Source organism: Cololabis saira, chromosome 14 (assembly GCF_033807715.1).
Source record: "Cololabis saira isolate AMF1-May2022 chromosome 14, fColSai1.1, whole genome shotgun sequence".
In the NCBI taxonomy this organism is placed as follows: Eukaryota; Metazoa; Chordata; class Actinopteri; order Beloniformes; family Belonidae; genus Cololabis; species Cololabis saira.
Genome location: NC_084600.1, coordinates 26,512,921 through 26,540,423, shown reverse-complemented (window position 1 = coordinate 26,540,423; position 27,503 = coordinate 26,512,921). Strand labels below are relative to the sequence as shown.

The window sequence follows — 27,503 nt, the reverse complement described above, 5'->3', positions numbered from 1 at the left end:
GGAACTTTGTGTACTGATTGTAAGATCCAGATGGAGGATACAAGCTGCTAGAATTAGTTTTCTCTGCAGGGTGACTGGACTCTCCCTTAGGAGAAGTTCAGTCTGGGAGAGACTCGCAGTAGAGCCACTTCAGTGCTCAAAGGAGATAATCGAGGTGGTTTGGGAATCTGATTAGGATGCCTCAGTGGGGACGTGTTTTAGGCATGTCCTACTGGAAGGGGTCACGGAGCAGTCTTACCCTTGAAGAGCCGGAGAAGGTAGCTGGGAAACCTGCTACCTAACCTGCTGAACTTGAATAAGTGGAAGTTTAGTTGGATGGATGGAGAGATTACTCTGAGAGTTCCCTTTTCCATTAAAATAGTTTGTGTGTTGTGCTTAAACTCATGATGTGTGTCTGTTATTGACCAAAACAAAGACCAGATCACATTTGACAGCAAATGAAAGCCAAAAACCAGGCACTTCGGTTGAAGGCTCAGAGACTGTGCATGTACCAGGTCATCATACGCGTTTCAGTAGTAAGAGTTTGAATTAATCTGCAGAGAAGAAACGTTCCCATGATATTCTGCTCTCTGCCACCGCTGAGGCCCCACCCTCCCACAGCAGCTCTAAATCCATTTGTAGTTTAGTTTTCACACAACCAGGAGCTCCAGAGAGGTGAGCTGACTGCGGTCTTACTCTATCCGACCCATTACTTTGCTGTGACTCTGTTAAGAGTAGAACTCCAATGAGGATAGTTTGGAAGGATTTTTTACTGACTGGGATGTGAATTTAGAATGGAAAAAGTATAGTTAATCTGCTAACAGCAGCATTTGAAGTGTAATGGTGTGTTTTTCTAATTCTGATATTCAAAATATTTATCTGAATCCAGTTTATCTCAGAGCCACTGTAGTGGACTGTTTTGTTGGTTTGTTTTGTCTTCCGTGGTCAGTCAAATGCAGTCATATTGATAAACAAAATTCATTCTACACTTTCCATACACAAGATTAATCTTTTGTATTAGATTGCACTGTTTTCTGCTGTGGTAAAAGGGATCTGAATAGATAACAAAAAGCCGCTAAAGCTGTTGGAAAATCTTGAATGGTTGAGCTTCTGCTTTTGACAACAATGTAGGCCAATAAGGCCTTTTCATTATTTAACAAAAGTAAATCCAAATATGAAAACGTTACGTGATAAAATATTAAGTGTCCCCTTACTGCTTATGATTATAGAGGGTAAGTTAAAGGCAGGTGCTACAAACATCATTTCTGATGAACTGATCATCAGCAGGTGTGAAGGCCTCTATAAAAGCAAAAACATCTGCTTTTATATGTTAACACACACCATTCAGGTCTGTGTTATCTGACAGATAAAGGTTTGCTGAAAATGGGTCATGTGACATGAAATTATCTCAACACAGCATCATCAGAATGATAAAAATAAAAGAATAAAAGTTTTGGAACCTGGTTGAGATGCTGTGGTGGGACCTATAGAGAGCTGTGAAAACGTTTAGTGGCCAAAAATTCAATAAATTGAAGCACCGTTGGAAAGAAGAATTGACTAGAATTCCTCCACAACCTTGAGAGACACTGATGAAGTCAGACAGAAAACGTTATTTATTGTCGCTAAAGACGGATGATCCACATGATTGTAGTGTCACAACAAGGACAGGATCAAGTACCCAAATCTATCTTTCAGTTTTATCTCATCTGTCTAATCAAGCGTTTTGTCTCGTGTGTCACTTCTTAGAATTCCACTCTTATGTTCACTAGGCTCACAGTGTATTTGCCATTGTGTAAAAAGGTCTAAAATGTTATTAAAAGGGTCAAATGTGGCTACAATTTCCAACCCTAGGAAAGGAAAAATACAGGAAAAGCTATGAGGTAAAGGAGATGTCTCACTGTTAAGTTTTTTTTCTTCTTGTTTTTAAAGCACATATGAGTCACTGGGAAGTACCAGCCACCTCCAGTTTCTTGAGTGGACACGGTTTGAACCTTGGTGGGAAGTGGAAATCATCGGCAGAAGGTGCATCAGTCAACCATGATTGACCTGAGTTTCCTGACAGAAGAAGAGCAAGAGACCATCCTGGTCGTACTGAGAAGAGATGCTGAGCTGAAGAATGCTGAGGAGCAACGAGTCCAGTGAGTGCCTCAACTTTTGTCTAATCTTAAAGCCAAGAAGGCTGAAGGAAGTGGACAGCAATCATTTGAGCTGGACGTAACTGAGCTGTAAAACGTGTGTTTGTGTCCTAAACTATTTGCATTTAAAAAGAGAATTGAAAGGTAACTTAAGGCTATCACCGTCAATATCCATGTGAATGTTAAACTCATCCACCATGATGGCTTTTTCTGTACTGAGCAATAAACCAGATCCGAAATCTGAAAACTCGGATAATAAATCTAGTTAAGCACCAGTAGGGGGGCGGTCCACTACGACTAATAAAACTGGCTTTTCTGATTTCCAGCTTGGGATTTTTAGACTACAACATATCTTCCCATCCAGACAACGTCTTTTTCAGAGAAGGCCTTGCAGATTTCAGCAAAACAATGTTAGATCACATACTGCATCCATTACAACACCATTGACTCTCAGGAGCCTCCTGTACAAAGAGTGCATGGATTTCATCGTGAATCCTTCTGTGGAAATCTTGCGTACGCAAAAAAAAATTCAGATGTTCAAAACCGTGCGTATGCCTAAATTCACACCCATTTCTTTGAACATCACAATAAACGTGGAATTGAGCATACATGCGGGAGTACAACACTCCCCCCTGTCTCCTCCCTCAAGTAAATCAATTTAAATATGATGATGAGGATTAATATCCATGAAAACCACTTATCCAAACAAGGAACTTACAAAAGCATGTGAAAAAAAACAAAAAAAACAACATAAACCGTAAGCTCGATATGCCCCTGTATGAAGTTGAGGCCTGAAAAACAATTTATTTGGCGTCATTTCCTCCAATTTAAACTGTAAAAGAAAACAGTAGTTGTGTTGACCTGTGTTGACATTGTGATTTGAGGGTTACATCGTTGTGCTCCTACCTTTAGTTGTATGTTCAGACTATGTGGTTAATTGTGAAATTGTTACAGTTCGACTCATGTGTAACTTATGTGGTGATGTGGGGACTGTCGTGTTCTTCACGTGTGGTAGTGAACTTATTGTTGACGTCACGTCTCCTCATATTCTGGACTCTGGACTCATATTCTGGACTTTCTGGAAAAAACCTTAGAAATGTCCGAACGCCAGACTTGATGTGTGCGTGAAGGACCGCCAATTTCCACGTTCAAGTCACTTTTTGAACATCCGACTGTTTTCATGCGCCGCACTCTTTTACATGAGACCCCAGGTCCTGAACTAGTCTGTCTTCAGTCCAGACATAAACAACAGAAAACATCCGGAGCATCCTGACACCAAAAATACAGAAATGAAGGTCAAGGACTGTAATATGGACTTGTGCGATTTGTAAATCATTGCATTCTGTTTTTACTTACATTTACATCAAAATGTTTTTGGAATCAAGGTTGTAGGTTTATCATTGTTCAAAACATCATGATCCAGTCTCGGGCTTTAAGTTTAATTACATCTATTTCAAAGGATGACCACTCCAATATTTGAGCCTCCTGCTATAGTTAACCATTGATTTTATAGCTCTGAAGCTCAGGTGCAGATGAAGAACTAATGTCAGATTTACTGTTGTGATGTATTTGCTTTTTACTCAGAAACCTGCAGAGGACAGTGGATGATAGAAGGCAGCTGAGGTTTCTGACTGGAGAATGGTTCTACGAGACCAAGCAGCTCCGCCATCAGAATCGCATCCAGGGCTCTGACATCATCAGAGCCTCCATGAAGCATGTACAGAAACTGTTAACTAAATGTGAGTGTGGTGAATCCTGCATCCTTCCCTCTCTTCTGCAGCATTCACAATGATAATGAGAAAAGAAATTCACATTACAGTTCTTACAGTATCTGGAAGCAGAAGATGATCTTTTTAAACACAAAGAAAATGTCTAAAAAACTATAAAATCCTCAAGATCAACAGTAGTAATTCTAGATAAATGGAAACGACTGGACAAAGACTGATGCTTATAAATAAAAGTAATGTATGTTGTACATGCTGATAAATATCAGCATCAGTCTAATTTATGAACCACTAAAATAGTGAAAAGGCTCTTTTCAGTGGTTATTCTTTGGAGGTGTCAGTAAGTAGAGTAAAGTTTGGGGAAGTTATATCAGCTGCTTTGTACATTTATTGGAATTACTTGTTGTTATGAATGCAGGTTGTATGTGATAATAGTTGATGAACTTGCTCTGCTGTCTGTTGCAGTGGAGCTCTCTTACATCTTACCTGAGAGGTCCAGATTTGGGAGCAGTGAAAACATGTTTGATCCACCTGAACTCTGTGGTCTCCTCCCGGAGGTAAAGGCACACATCAACGATGACGGGTGAGCATACACAGTAGATACAGCAGGATGTCAGGGTTTACATGCTGGTGAATCACCAATAATATCTAGAAGGATTGGAGTTCAACTGAGTTCAGGAAAGTCTTACATTTAGTATTTTTTTTCATTAATTTAATAATAGACAGTGGATGCAGCACATCTTGAACTGCAGTGGGTATTTCTGGACTGAGTCTGCAGGATTTATGGTGTGATTAATCTGATAGAGTTCCGGTAAGGACAAAGCATTAGGTGCGTTTTCATTAGCAGAGTCCGGGCTAAAACTGTAGACTGTAACAAAAAACAACAACAAAAAAAAAAAAACTAGTAAAACCTGTAAAATCACTTAAAGGTTTTTGAAGAGTGTTTTGAGAGGGTGAAAATAGCTGCTTCAGACTGCTTTACTAAATTCATCCCAGAACCGGTCACAGCGGTCGATTAGTGCCATTAACAGCACAACAACAAAGTAAGCCGAGCTAAAATAGCTAATGCAGTAACTAAAATAAGGTGAGCGTGTTGTATGTTAATGTCATCATAGGAGGTTCATCCAGTTCTCCTCACACTTCTCAGCTGTTGTGTCCTCATTACACTGTCCCATCCTGGTAGGATCTACTGGTCCCTGCTCATGATGTGATCATTCTTTGACAGAATACTCACTTTCTGACAGTCTTGGCACAGATCAAGGAGATCAACATTGAAGGGGCTGAGATGGTTGCAGTGCTTCTGTTGCCTGCGTTTGTATTCTTGGTGTTGATTGGTGATGAATAAGTGGAGAAAATTCTAACTTTAATGTGACATTGAGAAAGCTTCATCAATCAAGACCAAGACAACACAACACAGAGCTTTTTGGGGCCACACTGAAGTTCTTGATCAAGGCAAGGTCTTGGGTTAAGTTGGTCCAATGGAAATTCCTGGTCGAGGTCGGTTAAAACTACCCCACACTGATGGAAACCCACTTAATCTTACAGATGTTGGTACCCATCCGTTAAAGAAAGAAAAACCCAGGATGATCACTAAATAACTCAAAACTGACAATATTAATGAATGATTTACTAAAAACTAATGAAAATCAGACATTGTCTTTATTATGGTTCTGCAGAATAAAAATTATATTTAAAAGAAATTAATAAAACTGTCCTGGGCAAAAATTATTGATCCAAAATGTTATAATTAGTTTCACAACAGTGAATCCATCACGTTAACCCAGCGAGGAGTGTAACTCTCAGTGAAACTTGGTTTTTATGATGTTCTCTTAACAGTGGAGTCCTACTCGGCCATCCACGTTTGTTCTAACAGTGATAGATGATCTGATCTGACACTGATGAACCTCGGCCTTGGAATTCACCTTGAATCTCTTGGAAGTTGTTCTGAGCTCTTTTGTTTCCATTCTCCTCTTCAGTTTGTCATCAGTTGTCCTCTTGTGTCCATGTCCAGGGAGGTTGTCTACAGTCCAGTGGAGCCTAAACTTCTGAATGAAATGTCCAACTGTAGTCACAGGAGCAACCAGCTGCTTGGAGATGGTCTTCTAGCCTTTACCTTTAACACACTGGTGTAGATGTTCTTTCTGATCTCCTCAGACAACTGTCTCCTTTACTGTCGCTGGTCCAATGATGCCCAACAACAGAGGGTATACTTTTAACCCTTTACATGACTGACTGACTGAAGATTGAACACACCTGAAATGTTCATTAACGTCTCTGTGGTCACATTATTTTACATCTAGGAGTAACAAATAAGCTGGTCAGTTTCATTCATTTGTTTTGATTCTGTTGAACCACAATTCTAAACTAGTGTCTAGGGCCCCTGAGCAAAGCCTTAACCCTAATTGCTCCATGGTGTGTGTGTCTCAGATGTAAGTCGCTTTGGACAAAAGTGGCTGCTAAATGACAGTAGTAGTGTCTGAATTTTTATTAATCAATCTTCAGTAAAATATTATTTATTATTACTTTTGTTGGTTTAAAGGAGCTTGAGGCTCCTTTTAAGAAATGAGACTCTCTAGCGCCACCCTTCACCACGACGGCCGTTGGGGGTACTGCAGCCAACAGTGAAGCCGGCACGGGAGAACGGGGAGAACGCACATGCAGCGTCATGTGACGTCACATCCGCAGCCCAGCGCGGGAAATTCGGGACCGAATTGCAGCACATTTTTCAGCACACAGCCTGTTCAAGGCAAAGGAGAGATACAGTAGAGGGCTCATTCTTTTGGGTTTGGAACGCTTCATCTGACATTATTACTAGAAAACTTAAAATGTATACGGATTTTTTTCATAAATCCTGCCACAATCCGGCCTCAAGCTCCTTTAAGTTATTTTTGTGGCCTTTGTGTTTTTTTTTCTTCTTTTTGATGGAAGGATGCCACACATTTGTCCATGTGGGCAGCTGGTGTGTCCCTGCACCTGGAATGTTTTGATGACTGAATATCAGGCATCATTTTTGAAAGTGGAATAAAAAGTGTATAGGAAGCCCATTTTATTTTAACTGTACACTGTAGTCGTTTAGTCCCATTTACTGAGACATTTAAGCATTTAGTTTAGCACGTTTCTATAAAGCAGGGTCACCCACGTCCAGCCCTAGAGCTCTGCTGTCCTGCATGTTTTAGATGTTTCCCTGCTTTAACACACCCAAATACAAATGGCTGTCATTAACAGTCTTGTGCAGACCTTGTTGACAAGCTGACTATTATGACTATTAATTACAATCAAGAGTGTAAAATCAGGGAAACAACTAAAGCATCCAGGAGGACAGTGGCCCTCTAGGACCAGAACTGAGGATCCCTGATCTAAAACGTGCAGGACTCTGGGCCTTGAGGGCTATGTTTGAGCTCTCACATGCAGCATTAGTGGAGCAGATGCTTTGGTTTATTGTTGGTGAGTGGATTAACTTGCTTGTGTGTGTCCACATACATTTAGGGGCAGGAACTGGTCCTGTAGTTCTGCTTAATCTCCTTACCGCTATCACATGCTCATGTTTTCTTCTGTTTCTGGGAATGATCTTGAGCCCATAAGCTCCAGCATTTCTGAAGTGTGGGACATCACATTAACTGACAGGCACACATAGTGGGGTTAATTTGGCTTATGATCAGCTGTTCACAGGAATCCAACAGATCTCATTATTGAATAACAGTGTCATTTCAACTTAAGGAACAAAAGGAGACTGCTTGAAAGTATTGGAGAGAAGTGACAGCTTGTTGATGGGTTGATATAAACTTTTATGACAAAATGTTATTATGAGACAACTGTAATTCTTTTTGAGACAAGATCTGCTCAAGACAAAATAACTTAAGTACAAAACAGAACAGGTAAAGTACCATAAAAAGCAGGTCAGTCATGGGTTAAAAAACAGAAGGTAGAAACTATAACAGGAGTAGCACCAGGGAGAAACACTGCTGACCAGGACAAAACAGGTGCTGCTATGGGGTCAAGGTGGTCTGCAAGGGGATCAAAGATGGCATGGATATTCGTGGCATAGCCAAAGCCATTGACTTTATCAAGGAAGCCCAAGATAGGATAGAGTTGTAGCTCTGTTGGGATTGACTTGAAGCGACAGGTCGACAGGTCCCACATCGTTTCAGACCACACTGAACACCATTCCCATCTCTGAATCAACAAGCCATCTGATCTTCCTGGAGCTACCATTGCCCTGGGGGTAGAGCAGGTCCTCGAGAGCCGCTGTCCTGCATGTTTTAGATGTGTTCCTGCATTAACACACCTGATTCTAATTAGTGGTCGTCACCAACTTGTCATCAAAGTTTACACAACTTTGTTGGTGAGTCATTTATAGCAGGGTGTGTTGAAGCAGGGATACATCTAAAACATGCAGGACGGTGGCTCTGCATCAGAAGATACCATCATGATCCGAGGCTCCGGCGTCATTAATCTACCTTGACTGCAGCCCTGTGATGAGTAATTCACTGCACCGAGGCACAGCTGCGTGCTCACGGCTCCCCTTTGCCAGATCATCAGTGGTTACTACCTGTTTGTTTACAGTTGGTTTTCCTACATGTTCCCTCCGTTTTGTGACTTATTCCCTTCTGCTACTCGACGATGGTTTCTGCTCAGCCCTTGGGATTCTGGTAGCTTGGATTTTTGCATTCTGGTTGCTGAACTAGGACTGATCCAGGAGTACAGGTTTCTGGTAGAGCTCTTCACTAAAGTTAGAGTCACCTGGATCCCTGCACTCAGCAGATCGGGTCCCAAGTCTACACTCCAGAGTCCGACTCACCATCTATACTCAGTCTACAACTACAACCTTTAATAAACTATTCTTACTTTCACACCAGTCTGTCTTCCCTGGGTTCTGTCATACAAAAACTTTACAGATGCTGTGAAAACTTGTGTAAAGAGGACCTTATGGTAGAGGAAATTTAACTAGTGCAACCACCCACAGATACTGTATATAAATGTAGTCCTATATATATATATATATATATATATATATATATATATAACACTCTGAAGTATAATTATTTAAATATACGTGTTCAACATTACCTGTCATTGTTTATTTCATTTTCAGCATTAAAAGAGGTACAATAGGTACAAATGGATACAGTAATATCTACAAGATTTTGGCTTAGAGACAGCAGCACTGACCAAAGACAGGAAGTAAAGACAGGAAGTAGAAAATGTAAAGAATTAAAGAAGTAACGAATGAGAACATCAAAGCCAGGTTCAGACAACATGAATGTCTTACAATCAAAGTGGACCGATTGAATAGTTTGGACACATAAAGAGGAGGACTAGTAAATACTTAGGTTGACAGATACTGGAGATGGAACAACCATGTAGAAAATGAAGACCAAAGAGATGTGGTTAGAAGTGACAAGGGAGGATGAGGAAGACAAGGAAACTGGGGTTCTGCTACAGCAAACCCTTTGATGGGCTTTGATGGAAACTGGCTGTCGGGGTTTGAATCCAAAAGCAATTTTTTTCCAGGTTTTCCCTTCCAGGGCTTATAACACTGGATCATTGTACGTTGATTTTTGTATCGCTTCTACAGCAGATACCCTGAAACCTCTCAGGGAGTCTGCCATGTTGATGACATGCTGGAAGTTAAATTAGCTGCGAGGTGTTCCTCTTTTTCCTGGTATGAATGCCCAAGTGATATCATATTTTTCAAAATACATGTATTTCTTACTTTCAATATTTGAAAACTACGGAAGAGTATTAGGGCCACTTAAAAAAAATAAAAAGAATTCTGAGAAAAAAGTCAGAATTCTGACTTTAATCTAAGTCAGAATTCTGACTTTTTTCTCAGAATTCTGAGATTAAAGTCAGAATTCTGACTTTTTTCTCAGAATTCTGACCTTTTTCTCAGAATTCTGAGATTAAAGTCAGAATTCTGACTTTTTTCTCAGAATTCTTTTTATTTTTTTTTAAGTGGCCCTAATACTCTTCCGTAGAAAACAGATTTTGCTGATGTGTTTGTTTTGAATTTCTGCCGCTGTTATTCTGTGAGCAGGTGCTACTTAGTTACATTCTGTTTAGTCGAATATATTACTGTGGTTTTACATCTCTGTTCCAGAAACTGTCAATGCATAATGTAATGTTTCTTTTGTTTATCTAACCCAGATATCAGAGTCACAGTCATGACTTTGATGAAACAGTTTTACGATCCCCCATGAAAGTAAGTTCAACAAAATCAGTTGAAAAGTTTAATGAGACTCCGTGTTACGCTGAGCTGCAAATGTTTTTACTTTTCTACAGAGGAGAAACCCATTCAGCAGTGAGCTTGCCTTTGAAGAAAACAACACTCATTTAGTGGATGGAAAACTGGAACAGACCCACGTTCAAAACGATGGTGAGCCCTTTACAAAGGCTATTATAATTAGTTTGTGTGAATATATTGACATGTGAATAAAGAAAATACTCCAACCTTTATCAAACAAAGACAAAGTGCAGAAGTAGTGTGGGTGACACTAAGTATGCTCACATTGTTTCCATGGAATTTATGATTTATTAAGTTGCAGCCAGAAGGAAAAATGAATTATGAAAGAATAAAGGTTTTAGAATGACCTGGTCAAAGTCCAGAACCAGGTTGAAATGTGGTGGTGGGAGAGCCGCCTGGGAGATTCGCGAGGCCCTGTGCGAAATGGCCGGGGGGGGCCCTCGCGCAAAGTTTTTTTGGTTTTTCGGGTCGGATCAGGTGTCTATATGCGCAATTTTAACTCTCCAATTAGCAAAATACTGCATACCTTCCCCTGCCTCATCATCATCTGGGCTTGCCTCGATGCAGGGCCCCGCGGCTGCTTGAGACCCGGTCGGTTCGGTGATTTTTGTAACAAATTTATCAAACGAGCCTTTCAGAGAGGCATTAAACTCTTCCATTTTCTTTAGTTTTTTTTCTTTTTTCATCCCCTGATGGAAATTTCCTGATTCTGTCTCGTTCTCTCGACATTGTGTGACAGTTTGTTCCAACTCCACCCGTCTGGATCAGAGCACCTTGTGTCTGCGCTTGGTCTGACGTTGTATTGAACAACAGACACGCGGCATCACTGCACATATTTATTGATATGCACAGACTAGTACACATTTAGGTCTGTAATGGAACGTGACTGTTGATATTTATAAGGGAAAAAACGAAAAAAAAAAATACATTTTTGACAAAAAAAAAAAAAAAAACGGCCCATAGCGCGAGGCCCCTTGTGGCGCGAGGCCCTGTGCGGTCGCACGGTTCGCACACCCCTTGCAGCGGCCCTGGGTGGGACCTTTAGAGAGCTGTGTAGAAGTGAATGTACAAGAACCTTGATGAACCTCGGCTGAAGGAGCTGGAAGCAAAGGAAAGAAAAATGGACCAGAATTCCTCAACAACCATGAGAGACACTGAATAAGGGAGACAGGAAACATCTACCGATGCCGCTGGAAGAAACATCGACTGGTAGTTCTTGCTGCTGAAGGAGGATCTACGCGCTGCTGAATCATGGGGTACTTAGTGTTGCCTACATTATTTTATCTCAAATTTATAATTTTTGTTGTTCATCTGAGGTTGCTTTTGTCAAATACTATAACCAAGTATGATTCATTTCTTATATTTTATACAGACACACACACATGCACGCACGCACGTACACACAGACAAATACAGGGGGTACAACCATTTGTACATGATTGTAAATATTGGTCAGCTACCTTTAAGACATCTACAGTACAGGCTGGAGTTTTGCATTGCTGCATGAGATTCCAGGTTTTTTCTCATCCCCACATGGAAATAAGCCTGTAAGCTGGCACTGCGAATTTTTCTCAGGAGCTCCGTCTGAATGCCTGTGGTTCAGGAGCAGCCAGAGATTTACACAGAAATACATTCCAGAGCCATAATCTCTTCTGCATGACTCTTGGCTCTTGGAAATGTCTCAGAGCAGCTACAATATGTGTGAAATTTACACAATAAGAAGAAAAGGACCGACACAATTAATAGCTGTAATATTTCCTAAAAGTGGGCCACCAATTTAATCAATTGGCCTTTACATACTGGCACAAGGAAGAGAGGAAAATCCTGCAAAATTGTGTCTTTACGTACACGAAACTGCCATTCTGGAACCGAAGTGTGACTTCACGTGTCTTGCATGAAACAAGATAGAAAGGGTCAAGTTCATTGTGCTCATATTAATAATATTTTTTTTAAATATACATCGCTGAGGGGAAGATGCGGTCAGCTTTCTTCATATTGTTATGTTCCAGGGGTGTGTATAAGTGTGCACGCACAACTGCGTAACAGGGGCGCGTGGACAAGAGAGTGACGGCGTGTCTGTGTTCTGATGTGGAAAAGTTGACCGGGTAGGTTTGAACAGTGAAACTAGACAGATTCAACTGCATGTATAGCATCAGTATACATGCTGGAAGTCTGTATTCTGACTTCCAGCTGGAAGTCTCTGGCTCTTCCTCACCAGATGCTGTTTTATTTATGAGTGGGTCTTAACCTTAAGTGCTGCTCGTCCTTGGAGCAAAGTGTGTGCTCAACTGCAGCTCTGGATCGAGACCTTAGGGGTCAGTGGAGGAAGTATGACATTTCCTGTTACTGGATCGACTTCACCCCAAGCGCCAACCATCTTCCCACCAAACACTAGACGTCCATGGACGTCTTTTCTTGGGTGTTTTATGGTTGGCCCGTGATAACCCTTATTTATCCCTAAAAAAGACATTCAATATAGGTCTGTATTTAGCCCGTCTGATTTGGTCCAGATTTAGCCCTAAAAAAGATGTTTAAAGGTCAATGGATGTCTTGATTTAGACATTTCTATGTCCGGAAAACATGACCTTTTAACTTTTCAACCAAAACGAAACGTGGTTTAGACGAATGACATAGTTTTCTTTTAAACGTTTTTTTCAATCTAACTTTGCTGGGTGGGTTACTTCTGCATAGTAACTAAGATTCGTTCCCCTCCCTATACTGACCGATAGAGGCTGGCTGCAAAAGTGAGTCAATGTTCATTGACTCCCATGTTAAAATGTCTGATTTTGGAGCAGAAATAAACATATTTACAGCCTGGATCAAAAAAGATTTTTTACTCTCAATCGTTTGAGTCCATGACTCTGAGGGGGGGTGAATGTTTTTGTACCACGCCAGTATAATTGATATAAAGTAATACATTTATTTCTAATATGATTAAGTGGCAGTCGGCTCAGTCAATCGCTGGCCCTTATCACTTCCTCATCTATGATAATCATGCTACCTTTCTTCACAATTCAACCACCCGTTTGTATTAAGCCAACATTGGCTAAATGTGATGGTCATGTTTGATTTCACCGTTGATTCAACATGTTAAACAGTATATAGAAACCTGATAGCACCTCTGCAGATATTTCAGCGGGGTTCGGCTGAAGGAGTCAGGAGCGAAGCTAACTTCGAAAGACATGTGGTGGGCGTGTTTCTGTCGGCTTGCTGAGCAACATGGCTGCACTTTGTACGAAGAAATCGGGTCATGGTTCACATGAACACATTTTTCATCCATTGTTATACAGCCTTATGCTTCAACCTGGAGACCACACGTCTCCATGTGGTCTGCAGCAGGTTTTAATATGTGCCAATTTTTGCATTTGAAACACATTACAAAATAGATGTGACAGGACCATTTTTTGCTAATTAGGAGCTGAAATAATAATAGGATAATATTATCTCAAACAGATGATTGCAATGATTATTTTGTACACATTCTGTACCCAGGAAAGTCTGACTTGCTGAAGAGCAAAGGTGGACTGAAGATTTCCACTTTGTTAACAAATATTTGAGAACATCACTGAAATGTTTAAAACAGTGTTTCTCAAAAGAAACACTGGAAGGGATTTGCATGTTTCTTCCTCTACAGAATTTAAAGCCAGAATGTTAAACCATTGCAGAAATGTGGAGGAATTTCAGTGTGTAAAGGACAAGAGAACAAGTCTGACCTGGACACCTGAGATCTCTGATGCCTCAGACGACTCTGAATCAAGAACCATCATTCATCAACAGCTGATAGAACCACATGGACAATGGTCACCATGGAAACCTTTGTCAACACTACAATACAGAGATACATTCAATAATGACACTTAAAAATGTACTGTGGAAAAAGAAACCTCATGTTGACTTGTCCAGAGGAGACTTCGCTGGACTCTGAGAGCTCTGCAATGGACCATCACCATGGAAACATGTAATGTAGTCTGATGAGTCAGTATTCAAGATTTTTTTTTTTTTTTCAGAAGAAATGGAGTCCATGTACTTGGGACCAAAGAGGAAAAGGATCATTCAGACTGTTACCAGGAACAAGTTCAGAATCCAGACTCAGTCAGTGCGGTTACATGCACATCTAAATCAAGCTATTGCTCAAGATATTGCTCTTCTTCTTCTGTTACCGTGTTGTTGTGATGCCGTGACTGTTATTATTCCCGCTCCCGCGGCTCGTCGCCTCCGGAAGGAGGAGGCGGGCGGTCAGTAGCTCGGCTAAGCGTGGGTTGCGTATACATGCCGGAATAACTCGGATTAGGAACGCATTATCTGGCACTAACAGCTCAATCTCAAGAGCTTCAGTTTGGTTTGAATACAGCCCAGCTAAGGTGTATACATGGCTTTTAAAATTTGATATCGGTCGGATTAAGGCAACAATTCGACTTTCTGTTAGTGCATGTAAACGTACTGTGTGATGGTCTGGGGCTGTGCCAGAGTCCAAAACTCATCCCTTCAGCATTAATGCAGATATTCCAAGAGTTTAGGTCGACATCTGTTGGTTCAAGATCACTTCTGTTCTGATAGTAAAACCACATTTTAGATGCCTTACAAAGAAAGGGAACGATACTGGACTCAGTCTGCAGTCCTGACTTGACCTCAGTAGATGGTGTTGGAGGATTTAGAAACCAAAAATGGGAGGAAAAAGACCTTGTACTGTTGAACCCTTTAACATTTTTCAGGAACACATATTAAAGAACTGGAATGATTGGATGCTGGAGAGCCACATGTGGAGTCTCATCTCGTCCTGAAGAAACTTTCATTTGACTAAGTCTTTCCTCCGCAAAGACTTGGCCATTCATGAATACTGATTTTGAATTAGACTAATTGTTGCAATCACCCCCTGATTTCATCTTTTAGAAATACTGTCAGTATTTTTTACTTTCAGCTCTGTATCAGCACTGAAATGTCCATTATTAACCTTCATCTGAACATGTCTTCATACTTTTTCAACCTTTCTGATTTGAAGTTGTTGTTAAAACACTACATTTTACACTTCATTTGACATGAAAAATATTGTACAGGTGTCAGTAATACTGATGAGTTTCAGAGGAAAAAAATGTATTTGAATAATCCATCTGTCTTTTCAGATGTCTCTGAGCAGTCTCGTTCAGAACCAATAATCCCTGGATGGTCCAGTTCTGTTTGTCCTGTTACGGAGGCACGTAAGCCTGTTCAGACGGAAACCGACGATGATGATGATGAGGGTTACTCTCTCGTTAAAACCACAGACCAATCACTCAGACACAACACTGATTCTCCTGAAGCCAGCTCCAATATCAAAGCATCACCCAGTGGAACCTCAAAGAGTTCATCTCAGGCTTCTTCACCAAAATATGGACAAAAACTTCAAGAATTTTTAAGAAGAGAGGATAAGAAAACTGCCCAAATTCAGAGTCCAACTAAAAAGGAGTTTACAATTTCCAAGCAGAAAGACTACATGCCAAGGAAATACATAAGTGCTCCAGAGGGAACTGTGGACATCCCCACACATGTCCAGCGAGACAAGACAGATGGATCAACTCCAATCACAGATGTCGAATCGATGCAAATTAAAGAACTGCAGAAGACACAATTTAAAGAGAAATCAACCTTGTTAAATGAAGGTTCTCTTCGGAACAGAGCAGTGAGCCAAACATCTCAATTTTCAGAGAGAATCTCTGCAAGACAGGACATTAAACGTGAGACTGTTGCCAAGACAGAAATAAAATCTTTTGATGTTCGTCTGACCAACTCTGTCTCAGCTCAGATGGAAACAGAGGACACTGCAGGCATATCCCAGGAAAACAATTTCTTACAGCAGGCCGACTGCAACATGCAAACAGATATATTAAAAGATGAAAGCACATATCAAGCCATCCCTGTCTTCATTGATGAAGAGACAGATTACTCTTCAGTAGGTTCAATGACAGATTCGCAGCTTATTGAGTCAAAGCAAAACATCACCTCTCCTGTACAGGAAAAGCGTATCCCAGTTCCTCTTCCAACAAAGTCCAGTTTCCCACTTCAAGAGGGCAGACCAGCCAAGATCATTGAGCTAAAGGAGGAATTTACAGCACCCAATGACCAAGGAGTTTTCTGTCAGTCTGATCTGAAAATGTCCTCCAGTAAATCTGAGGGAGGACATACTTGGGAGAACACAGCCAAGCCAAAAGTCCTTAAATCGGAAGAAGTCTCCGAGAATGATTGTGTTAGTCCAGACAGGTCACATCTGGAGAGCTTTGCTACGAGTGTGGATGTACAGTCGCCATGTCAACAATACATCAAGGTAAGTATTGTCAACCCAAATAAATCCCAACTTTCAAGATCAGAAAACAAGAGTGACAAAGTCAGGAAGAGTCCATCTAAGACCTACCACCCAAAGTTCCTACCTCGAGAATCCTCAAGTCCTACAGGATCGAGTGTAGAAGGCTCTCCCTTGAAAACCTTCCCCATAAACATAAACATAAACCCCATAACTGAAGTTACTGAAGAGCAACAATGGAAGACGATAGCAGTTCCAGGACAGAAGAAGAGCCTGTTACAGGCAGCAACAACTGTAATGGACAATAACCCCAGTCAAGACATCATCTCACACCTACCTCCACCTCCAGATGACACAAGCTTTGCTCATGTATGTATCCCAAGAAGCTTAAACCCCTTAGCTTCAACACAATCCAGACCAGCTTCCGGAAAGGAACTAGCAAGATCTATAATCCTCCAAAACCAACATCTAGGACCGCAGGATAAGGCCCACCATTCTAATTTTCTCCAAGATGAGGAGACTGCTGCAGAAGGAGATGCTGTACGTGCAAACCAAAGAGACGAGAGCGATACTCTGGGTATCTGGTCTAAGAAGGTCCCAAACAAAGGAAGAGACTCCAGCCATGAAGGGACAGCCAGGACCTGGTCCCTGTCTCTACGAAATTCAGAAAGTGAGCTTTTAAATTCTGTCTCTACTGGCAACTCGTTAAAGATAAGAAGTCAGAGTTAATCACAGATGGTCTTTGAGATGAGTTAGCTCATTAACATTGAAAAGATGAATTACTCTGTTACAAATACAGCATACATTTTATTTCCTGTGTTTTAGTCGGCCCCAATATAATTTTTTAATTTCAATTTTTTAAATGTCCACTTTTAAAATCCTTTGTGTGATGAGTACAAATCAGTATACATATAGTTTCTAAGAAGATGCAGATCAAAATTACAATGAGTATTGCTTTTGTAAACTTTATTCCTCCTTAACAACTTAAAAATGAAAAACCAAAAAGATTAGGCTATTTCCTGTGTGATCTTACAACTGATTTTTGAAGTGTTATAGGTGACTGAAATATGTGACAAAAATAAGTAATCTTGTGTAGCAGGTTGTGGTGACCGTCCTTGTCCCATCACACCAAATCTGAAACCATCATCTTCAAGGAGTTTGCCTTCATCCAAAAGTCTGGAAACCCTCACCTCACAAACAAGTATGAGACTTCTTCATGTGGTATTTTTCTTCAACTATGATTTACTTGATCCATCTGAGTGCCCCTCAGGTCTGAGTGTCCTGAGTGACTGAACCCCATGTTTCGCCAGTTGCCCATAAAGGAATCTATATCAACATGCAGAGTACAATCCTTTGCTGTGGGGATTCCTACATAGGGAAAAAGCTGATATTTTCAACACATGTACTGTACATACTGTACATGTGTTGGAAAATCCATGGCATTTGTATAGTTACTTTCAATGCTAATTGAATAAGCATTAAACTGAATAAGCAATAAATAAACTGATGGGGAAAAAAACTACCTTCCCATGGGTTCACCACCTGTTGGAGGGGCCATAGAGGTCGGGTGCAGTGTACAGTAAGCTGGGTGATGGCCTTAGGCAGGGACCTTGGTGGTCCGATCTTTGGCTGCAGAAGCTTGTTCTACAGACAAGGAAGTCACTTCTCTGATGTGGAAGGAACCTGGGCTGGTGTACGAGGTTGAGAAGTTCTCCTTGAAAGGGGTTGAACTCTGTTCCACACTGGAGTTGCCCAAGGTGAGAGGCATTGCGCAGGAGTGGGCATCCTTATTGCCCCCTGGCTCGATGCCTGTACATCGGAGTTCATACCGGTGAATGAGAAGGTAGTTTCCCTCTGCCTTCTGGTGGTGGTGGTGGGGGGGCTCGACTGTTGCTTAAGGCCGTGACACACCAACCTGATTATCGGCTGTCGGACACCGTTGGGCAGTTGGGTGAGTTCGGTGACTCAAGTCGGGTTGGTGTGTTCCTTGAAGTCATCCATCTGCATTTGCATTGCCGTTCATTGTGGCCAATTTGACATGTAGAATCGGCCACTCACCATCGGCCTCTATTGGCGCTTTTGCACTAGTCCCGCCTCCGCCCGGCTCAGCTCGGTGCGGCCCCGTCTTGCACGTTTGCACTAGGGGCTGAGACGGGTAGAGCCGCTCCAAGCCGATACTATTTCTGTAACCATTCTGGCGAGGTTCTTTGCGGGCTGAGCCGGGACTATATCTGACGTCACCACCCTCCGCGCCACTGATTGGTCGGGGGGCGGGGCCGTCAGACGTTTGAATCAGGAAGCGGGAGTCAGCGCGAGAGCGACCCGCGGCTCACAGCGATTTTATTATACAGCACAAACGTCTGTTTGGTGATCCAACTCTGAGGTGCAGATGTTCATAAACCTGGTGGCTGACGTGAGAATTAAAAAAGGGATGTAGACGGGCTGTTTTACTCTCAGCCACTCGCGGCCCCAGCTGATTTCTCATCAGCGCCGACATGAACAAAGTGGATGCGCAATCGAGTACGTCACAGCAGCTTCACCCCAACCTGCCCACTTCTCCCCTGGCTGTGGAAAAACAAACGGGTAGAGGCGGGTAAAGGCGTGACGAGTCGGGCTCAGTAAGTCCTAGTGCAAAAGTGCCATATGACCAATCTGATTGGTGGAGGGCTAGCCCTTGCCTAGCGAATCAAAGTTAACCAGAAATGATGATGGTAAATATACTTGATAGACAGCAACGGCACAGACACTAAACTACACTCTATCATCGCATCGGTTTGGATTTGGATTCTGTTTGACTGTGTTGTGAAAGCCAGTATATTTTAATTATTAGCCATCGTATTTTTGATCCTTCTTGGCTTCTATCAATGATGACAACACTGACTGATGACAGCGGGCTCTGTTTGGAACTTTGTTATGGGGATGTATTATGCCTCGTGCACAATGTATGCTCCAGTCGGCGTTTTTTAAACTTAAAAACACTGCTGTGTAATCCTGTGACTAGATGTTATAAATCCTATGTTTCTTCTTCACTTCCATCATCAGCCTCTACTCATCCCAAACCAAGGTCAATGAAAGCCAGTTGTTCTGTTCCCGTTCTTCAGCAGGATAAGGTAAATCACTCTGAACTCTGCAGACGTTAGCTTTGATTGTGTGACATTGACATCGCAATTGCATTTACCAACTCAAAGGAGTTTGTCTGAGGGACATTCCCCATACTGACCCAAACATAAGACAGCCCGGCTTATAGGACCCCCCCCCCCCCTTTTTTTCTGGACACAGGTTTTGGGAGAGAAAAAAAAAAAAAAATCACATGAGCAAAGAGTCTTGTAATGTCTTGGTAAGGTTTTTTATAATTGGACTGTGGAATGTGGCCCCTCAGAAAAATCCTGAATCTGCCACTGGTGACACTCATCCCACATCACAAACTCAGACATTACACGAGGTCAACCTGAACTAGCCGAGGCTGCTTTTAAATTCAGGGATTCCTGCATCCAACTCTGACAGTTTACTGGGGTTTCAGCTGAGTACTGGACTTGGGGGATGTCCATGTCTTCATACTCACGTATCCTCTGCATAGTCGCATGGAAGCAGACACTTCTTGTACTGTCCACGTGATCTTTTATTCTTGGCAGTCATTTCATTTTTCACCATCACGTTAAAGTTGGCATTAAAACTTCTTATTTGTCTCTTCCCTCCTGCTTTTGAGAAGTTTTGTTCAGGACAAGCTCCGCTTGTACTGTAATGGGCACATTCAGGTTGCTGGTTCTGCACCACCAGCTGCTGTAGACGTAATGGTCTTGGTCTCTGAATGTAGGAACCCCTGACATTTGTAAAAGGAAAAACAACCTTGTCTTATATTTGGTTCAATACAGCATTTTTACAACTGCTCCTGTCTAGCTGTTTCTTACAACTTGTTGGCACTTTTTCTACTTAAATGTATGTTTTTCTTTCATGTGCTGATGTCATCAGATAGACGGTGCAAGTTCTTTCAACATCAACATGAAACAGGACACTGGCAGCTCCAAGTCCAACATGAGTCTCTCCTCGGGAATGACCTGCACGTCGTCTGTATGTCCATGAATAAGTTGTGTAATTTAGGACCTTAAAGCTGCTTGGAGCGTGACCTTTCTACTGGTGTAGTCCAGCACACAAATGAGCTAAAATCTGAGACAATCAGGTGTAGTTTTTAATTGTACGTATGTATTGAAGCACCTCTATGACTGCATCAAATTCACAGAAGGTATCTTCTCTCTTCTGTTGTGTAATACTGAGCAGCTCAGCAGCATAAGCAGCATCTCCCTTGCAGACTGGGGCGACGTCGGAGTCCAGGGAAGCATCCAGTTTGCTGTAAACTACATCCAAAAGCTTGTGGAGTTTCAGATCTTCGTGGTGCTCTGTAGAGGGCTGGCTGTAGCTGACACCAAGAATAATCGTTCTGACCCGTAAGTTTACAAAATCAGCTGATGTGAGTACCTCTGGTGGGCACCCAACAGCTGGGTACAGCTCAGTGCAGCGTCTTTGGATGTTCTTGAATGGAACACATTTTTTGGGTTATACAGATAGTAATAGTAGTTATAGTACCTCTTATGGAACTTGGCTTACAACATAGTTCATAAGCTCCTCAGTGGCAAGGCTGTCTAGGGCTGTCTTGACCTCTGCAACTATTCCAATTACCTCCAATTACATGGAGGTCGGAGACAGTGGAGTGGCAAACCGGGGTGGTGGACCCTCTTTTTTAAAAGGGGGACCAGACAATGTATTCAAACTATAGGTGGATCACACATCTCTGCCTCTCGGGAAAGTCTATGCCAGGGTACTGGAGAGGAGAATTCGGTTGATGGTAGGACCTCGGATTCAGGAGGAACAATGTGGTTTTCGTCCCAGTTGTGGAACACTGGACCAGCTCTATACCCTCCGCAGGGTGCTTGAGGGTTCATGGGAATTTGCCCAACCAGTCCACATGTGCTTTGTGGATCTGGACTGTATTCTGTGGGGAGTGCTCTATGAATATGGGGTTGAGGGCCCTCTGCTAAGTGCTGTTCAGTCTCTGTACGACCAGAGCAGGAGCTTGGTTCACTAGGGAAGCTAGGGAAAGATGGAGCGTGAGACTGACAGACGGATTGGTGCAGCATCTGCAGTTATGCAGTCGGTGTACCGGGTCGTCGTGGTGAAGAAGGAGCTGAGTCGAAAGGAGATTGATTTACTGGATAATCTACGCTCCCACCCTCACCTATGGTCATGAACTTTGAGTAATGACGAGATCGTGGATACAAGCGGCCGAGATGAGTTTCCTTCGTCCAGTGTGGCTGGTCACTCCCTTAGAGATAGGGGCAAGAAGGGTGAAAAGCTCAGTCAGTCGGTAGGAGCTCACAGTAGAACTGCTCCTTCACATCAAGAGGAGTCAGCTGTGTTCCAGGCCTGTCCCCACCGGGAGCAGAAAGAGGTGGAAGAAGTGTCTGGGGTGAGGAAAGTCTGTGCATCTCTGCTCAGACTGCTGCCCCCGTGACCCGGTCCCGGATAAGCAGACGAAGATGGATGGATGGATGGATGGATGGATGGATGGATGGATGGATGGATGGATGGATGGATGGATGGATGGATGGATGGATGGATGGATGGATGGATGGATGGATGGATGGATGGATGGATGAATGAATGGATGGAGAACTGTTTGTGGTGGAAGTGAAAAAAACTCCCCCTGTAGAACAAAACCACATTATCAACCAAATAATTTATGTCATCGAACTGATGTAAATTGATATAGATTTGAAATCAAACATTAAATTGTGAATGGATTGGAGACACGATTTACTCTATCCAGGCTGGCTTTGATGGGAACACAGTGTCCGTTTAAGTCTGTTATCCAGCCAATGATGCAAGCCTGCCACATCTTCAACCGTCTGGCACGAGAGACAACAGCAATGAAAGCAGACCAGAGCATTGTCTACCAGTGGCAGTTCTAGACCAACTTTACTGGGGGGGCCGGGCTGGGGCCAAGGTTGTTATCAGAGGGACACACTCAACATTTACAGAAGTGTTCAAGTATTTGAAGAAAATGGTCTAAATAATAATACAATAACACACAGTCCTAGTAAAAATATTCCAGTTGCAGTTAAAATTTTATTGAATCTTTTTTTTTAAACATCTCTCTCTCTCTCTCTCTCTCTCTCTCTCTCTCTCTCTCTCTCTCTCTCTCTCTCTCTCTCTCTCTCTCTCTCTCACACACACACACACACATATACACACACACACTTTGCAGACAGTGACTATGCCAGAGGTCTTCATTCCTGGTCCACTGTCTTGCATCTTTTAGATGTTTCCCCCGGCTCAACACACCCTAATACAGATGGCTGTGTCATTGATCTACGCTGATTTCAGCACAAAGCCACACCACATAACCTAACTCAGTGGAAAGAAAAAGACATATCAGACTATTATGTATAGCCTCATGGTCTTATCTCAGTTATCTCAACTATCTCAGCTGAAGAGTCAGGATCAGGATCCTTATCAGTTACCTAATTAGTTTTTGGAGGCTGACACAGAGATTTATATCAGTCCATTGTGGTGTTGCAGGTATGTGAAATGTTACCTTCTTCCTGACAAAACAAAGTTGGGCAAAAGAAAAACCAGCGCAAAAAAGAAGACATTAAACCCAACCTTCAATGAAGTCCTCACGGTAAGAACGCTGTCTTTACTGTTCACATTTCACTGTTTTTAAACACAAGCATCATCAGGGCCAGAAATCCTAACTCTACCAAGATTTTTGAGATTTTTTTTCAAAACTAGTATTGAAAAGGTGTCAATCCAGGAAACTGTGATAGAAAACCTTTCCTTCTTCTCCATATGTCATATGTGATATGTGATGTGGTACTATATATGTGCAGCTCTAAGGTGATACTTGAATAAATGCCCCCTGAGTATTTTTTCCCCATTACTATTTGTTACACTCTTCTCTTTCCAAAGTATAAAATTGTCCTGGAGCTGCTGAAAACTCAGAGTTTGAACATCTCAGTGTGGCACAACAACACTTTTGGGAGGAACAGCTTCCTGGGTGAGGTGGACCTGGATCTGTCTGAGTGGGACTTCAGCAATACACAGATCAATGAATATGCATTAAAAGCCAGGGTAAATGCCTCACACCAGTGAGTAAATGTGTGTGTTCAAGCAGCTGTCAGACCTTCACTAACCTAGACTGCATCGTTCAGGTCTCAGCAGAGATTTCAACTTCGACTCTGTCATCTCTGGAGAAGCGCGGAGGACAGATGAGAGTTGCCTTGAGATTTCTACTGCAGATGCCCCGCAGTGAGTTCCCCACTCATCCCTGAACGTAACCTTCATTTTTATGATACGTGCCACTTGTTGTGATCTGTCCGAATCCACAGGTAAGCAAAGAGCGCGGACAGAAACTGGTGAGGTGCAGATTTGGGTGAAAGATTGCAAGAATCTCCCTCCAGTCAGAGGAGGGATCATCAGCCCGTTTGTGAAATGGTAGGAAATCTCCCTGTAAAAGGTTTCATCGCTAAAACTAAATCAAACATTCACTATCAGAGCAATACAAATATCTCTAATACTCCAGTAAAAGTTGTGATTGAACTGAATATCAAATAACATCTAACTTCATTAACACCCCAAGGACAATTAAGTTGTTTCATTGTAAATCATTTAGAAAAGTATAAGAAAGGAAAAAGATTAAATCATCATTAGCAGTTACATTAGATACAGAGAGAGGCTTGGTTCAAATCTCCACAGTTCACCATGGATACTTTTGATGTAAGGGTAAGGGTCAATAATATTGAGTCTTTCAAGTTTAGCAACATAGTTCTCTTTATCATTTAGGTTTATTTGTGCACAAAACTCAGATGCTCTGAAGTTGATGATTAAGCCGTGACTTGACTTTTCCTGCCAAAATGATACTGACTACGTTTACATGCAGTCAAAATTCAGGTTATTGCTAATATTCCGGTTACTGAAACATTCAGAGTATTCCGTTTACATGCGTGAGCAAACAGGGTTATCCCTGTTTACATGGTAATTAATCATTTGGGATATCTGGATCAAACCAGTGACGCACGGAGAACGTCATGACGCAATTCCCGTCATTTCTGCTTCTTCTTCCTGTATCCAAATTCAAAACAACAACAATAATAGCAGCACGGCGGATAATCGGACCCGCTGGTACCGTTTTGTTTCTTGGCCCTGTAGTACGCCTTTTTCAGCGTCTTCCAGCGGTGCTTGATCTGGTCTGGCGTTCGTACAAATCCTGCTTCGCGCAACTTTTCGCTCACCTTTTTGTAAATCTCGCTATCCCGGTACTTTCAACCGTTTACAAATGACAAAAAGTTCATATCTTTCATTACATTTATGAAGTGATTAGCCTCCTCCTGGTCTTGCGTTTCGCCATGTTTATAAGAACTTCCTGGACTCAAAAGACCAAGATTCCTTGCTAAAAGAACATGCGCAGAAAACAAATTCCTGTTCCTTTTGATGGGGATATCCCGTTAGGTTATACATGACCAAATATTCGGGTTAGAAAAGGAGTAACCCAGGGGTCATATTTGGGTTTTTAAAAACCAGAATATGGGCAAATTCCAGTTATTCAAAGGGGTTATTGGTGTTTACATGGCCGTGCAAAACCGTGTTATTGCTAATATTCCAGTTTTAAAAGGGTTATTGACTGCATGTAAACGCAGTCACTGTAAACCAGTGACATCATGGTGATAGGCCCCGGTGCAAATATTTTTTTTTTGCCTCACCCCTGTCCTAAAGAAAAGCACACACCACATGCACACACACATGCAGAGCCAATATAGAGAACTGCTATTGTCGCCATGTAGGCTAACATGACTGGCCACACTCACCCTGCAAAGCAGGGGAAGGAGCAATATCCATTCTCCAGTTTTTACTTTCATAAAGCATTATAGCTGTTTGTGTGTGAGAAGACAAAATCTGGATGGATAGCTGTCGGAGTCCCGCATATGGCCCTGCATATAAGTCTTGGTAAATCACAAAGTAGTAAGTAAAAAAATTCATCCTGGTTGGCCTTTATTATCTTGAGACAAACTGAACGACAAAGCAAACAAAGAATAAAACATAACACACACATTCACAAACATAGATGATAATGTGATAGATGTTTCAGTTTTACTAATTTCTTTAGTTTCCCTAGCAGTGATTTTGTTAGATGTTGTTTTTAAACTCATCTTCTGTCTTGTTGCTATTGGAGTGCTGTACTTCCTGATACAAGCTGGAAAAGCCGGCAGAAGACCAGGGTGGTGAAGAGGACAGAGAGCCCCATGTTCAACCACACCATGGTGTATGACGGCTTCAGACTAGAGGACCTGAGAGAGGCCTGTGTGGAGCTCACTGTGTGGGACCATGAGCGGCTGAAGAACCATTACGTAGGCGGACTGAGACTTGGACTGGGCACCGGTGAGGTTATACGAATCAGACATGGTGGCAAGGGGAGGAATTTAGCATGTGATTCCCCACGGCAGCATTATCCTGATAATTCCTGACCATTTCAAGTTTGTTAGAACATCAGATCATCAGATGAATGCGCCAGAGCCTCAGAACACATACTGCTACAAATCTAGGAAATAAGGCCATCAAGCTGAACATATTTAAATACACACTCAAAGAAATGTGAAATGTGCCAATCATGTTTATCAAATTTAAAAAAAAACATATTCATTGAATTATTCAGTGATGTAATCAAATAAATGGACTTATATTTTGGAATGGTAAGAGAGACCCGTTTTAATTTTATACCCATCATGGTGTTTTTAATCCTCAAATGAAATACAATAAGAAAAAAAATTCTCTCAATTAAAAAAAAAAATCTAGCATTTTCAATGTCCTTACTGGTAATAACAAGAAAAACTATATTGGGTCTTGTATATTATTAGTATTTGAAGAAAGCATGAGGTTGGACTCCCTGGTCCGCTAAATAACATCTAGCTTCAAACATACCAAATGAGAGATACATGCCTATGTATCTCTCATTTGATAATAATAAGATAATAACTTTATGTTACATTACATCATATGTCTGATTGATCTGTGAACACAGATCGGGTCACCACCGTCAGCATGTTCTTCATTCTCACTTCCTGTTTTGTCATGATCATAATCCTCTGAGGACAGAGATCCTCACATTTTGGTCCTCGAGGGCCATGTTTTACATGTTTTCCTGCTTTAACACAACCCTGATAGACATAGCTATGTCTCCAACAGAGTTGTGCATCTGAAACATGTAGGACAATTGGATGGTAGGATCTCTGCCCTCAGAGGATCCATGTTTCTGCCCAATCAGTCTTTAACAGCAGGTATGAATAGTTACTCCAGCTAATTGACACATATGTTCTAATGATCAGATCATGCTTGTGACTGTCTGCAGGGAAGAGTTACGGCATTAATGTGGTCTGGATGGATTCAACGACACAGGAGGTGAATTTATGGCAGAGGATGTTACAGTTCAGTGGTGAATGGGTGGAAGACGTTTTACCCCTGAGAATGCTGGAATCAGCCAGGAGCATGTCGTCGTGATGCTACAGTATATGAAGTATATGAAGTGTATTGGTGCCAATCATCCATGTAAGCCTGCAGGCTGAGAGCAGGAGCCTCAGCTGGCTGGATCTGACTAACTAATGATCTTATGATGATTTTATGATGAAGGTTTTTTAATCACGTTGTTTTTTTAAAATCTCATTAACTGCTGAGGTGATATCTTTTAGATAAGAAGAAGTCCAGAAAGAACCATTGTCTGAATTTCCCTCAGGATTAATAAAGTATCTATCTATCTATCTATCTACCATTTTTACATTCTTTACATTGTGTAACTGTATAAAAACGTCTATTTTGAATAAACAAGATTGTCATGTGAGTCAGGATCTGTTAGTAAAATACTGATTTACTGATGAGTAAATGAGAAAAAGAGACCATTTCGGCAGCAAACACCTTCAGCCCCCGGTGCCCACCCCCTCACACGGGAGGTGAACCCAGATGAGAGCAACCGATGAAGTTCGTTTCACTGACCAAACCTTATGGATAAAGGTCAGACCACCAGCTCTGCACCAACAAGCCCCTACCCCAGGCCTGACTCTCAAGGGACATCAAACTGTTCTTCTTTTTTTTTATTAATATAAGTC

At 41.8% G+C, this 27,503-nt stretch overlaps 1 protein-coding gene across 3 annotated transcripts; it reads left to right on the top strand.

Annotated features, from left to right (window-relative positions):
• Positions 1–2,016: 2,016 nt before the first annotated feature.
• On the top strand, positions 2,017–27,152 carry sytl2a (synaptotagmin-like 2a). Of its 3 annotated transcripts, none has more exons than XM_061739096.1 (16): positions 2,017–2,117; positions 3,699–3,853; positions 4,304–4,421; positions 9,986–10,040; positions 10,121–10,214; positions 15,203–17,026; positions 17,456–17,557; positions 19,399–19,466; positions 20,326–20,424; positions 20,632–20,798; positions 22,930–23,032; positions 23,320–23,481; positions 23,562–23,658; positions 23,739–23,844; positions 25,580–25,785; positions 26,753–27,152. In XM_061739096.1, exons 1-16 carry the CDS (start codon positions 2,017–2,019, stop codon positions 26,899–26,901), a joined length of 3,606 nt encoding a protein of 1,201 aa, XP_061595080.1. In that variant the 3' UTR covers positions 26,902–27,152. The 3 variants fall into 3 exon arrangements, with proteins under 3 accessions (XP_061595080.1, XP_061595079.1, XP_061595081.1); XM_061739095.1 differs by having other exon boundaries at positions 17,453–17,557; XM_061739097.1 differs by lacking the exon at positions 15,203–17,026 and having other exon boundaries at positions 17,453–17,557.
• The last annotated feature ends 351 nt before the right edge of the window (positions 27,153–27,503 follow it).

Excerpts from the sequence above, each read along its gene's own strand:
- sytl2a (XM_061739095.1), top strand. The coding sequence starts at position 2,017 with ATGATTGACCTGAGTTTCCTGACAGAAGAAGAGCAAGAGACCATCCTG. Across the intron at positions 2,118-3,698 it reads GCTGAGGAGCAACGAGTCCA|AAACCTGCAGAGGACAGTGG; the intron begins GTGAGTGCCTCA and ends CTTTTTACTCAG. Across the intron at positions 23,482-23,561 it reads AATATGCATTAAAAGCCAGG|GTCTCAGCAGAGATTTCAAC; the intron begins GTAAATGCCTCA and ends TGCATCGTTCAG.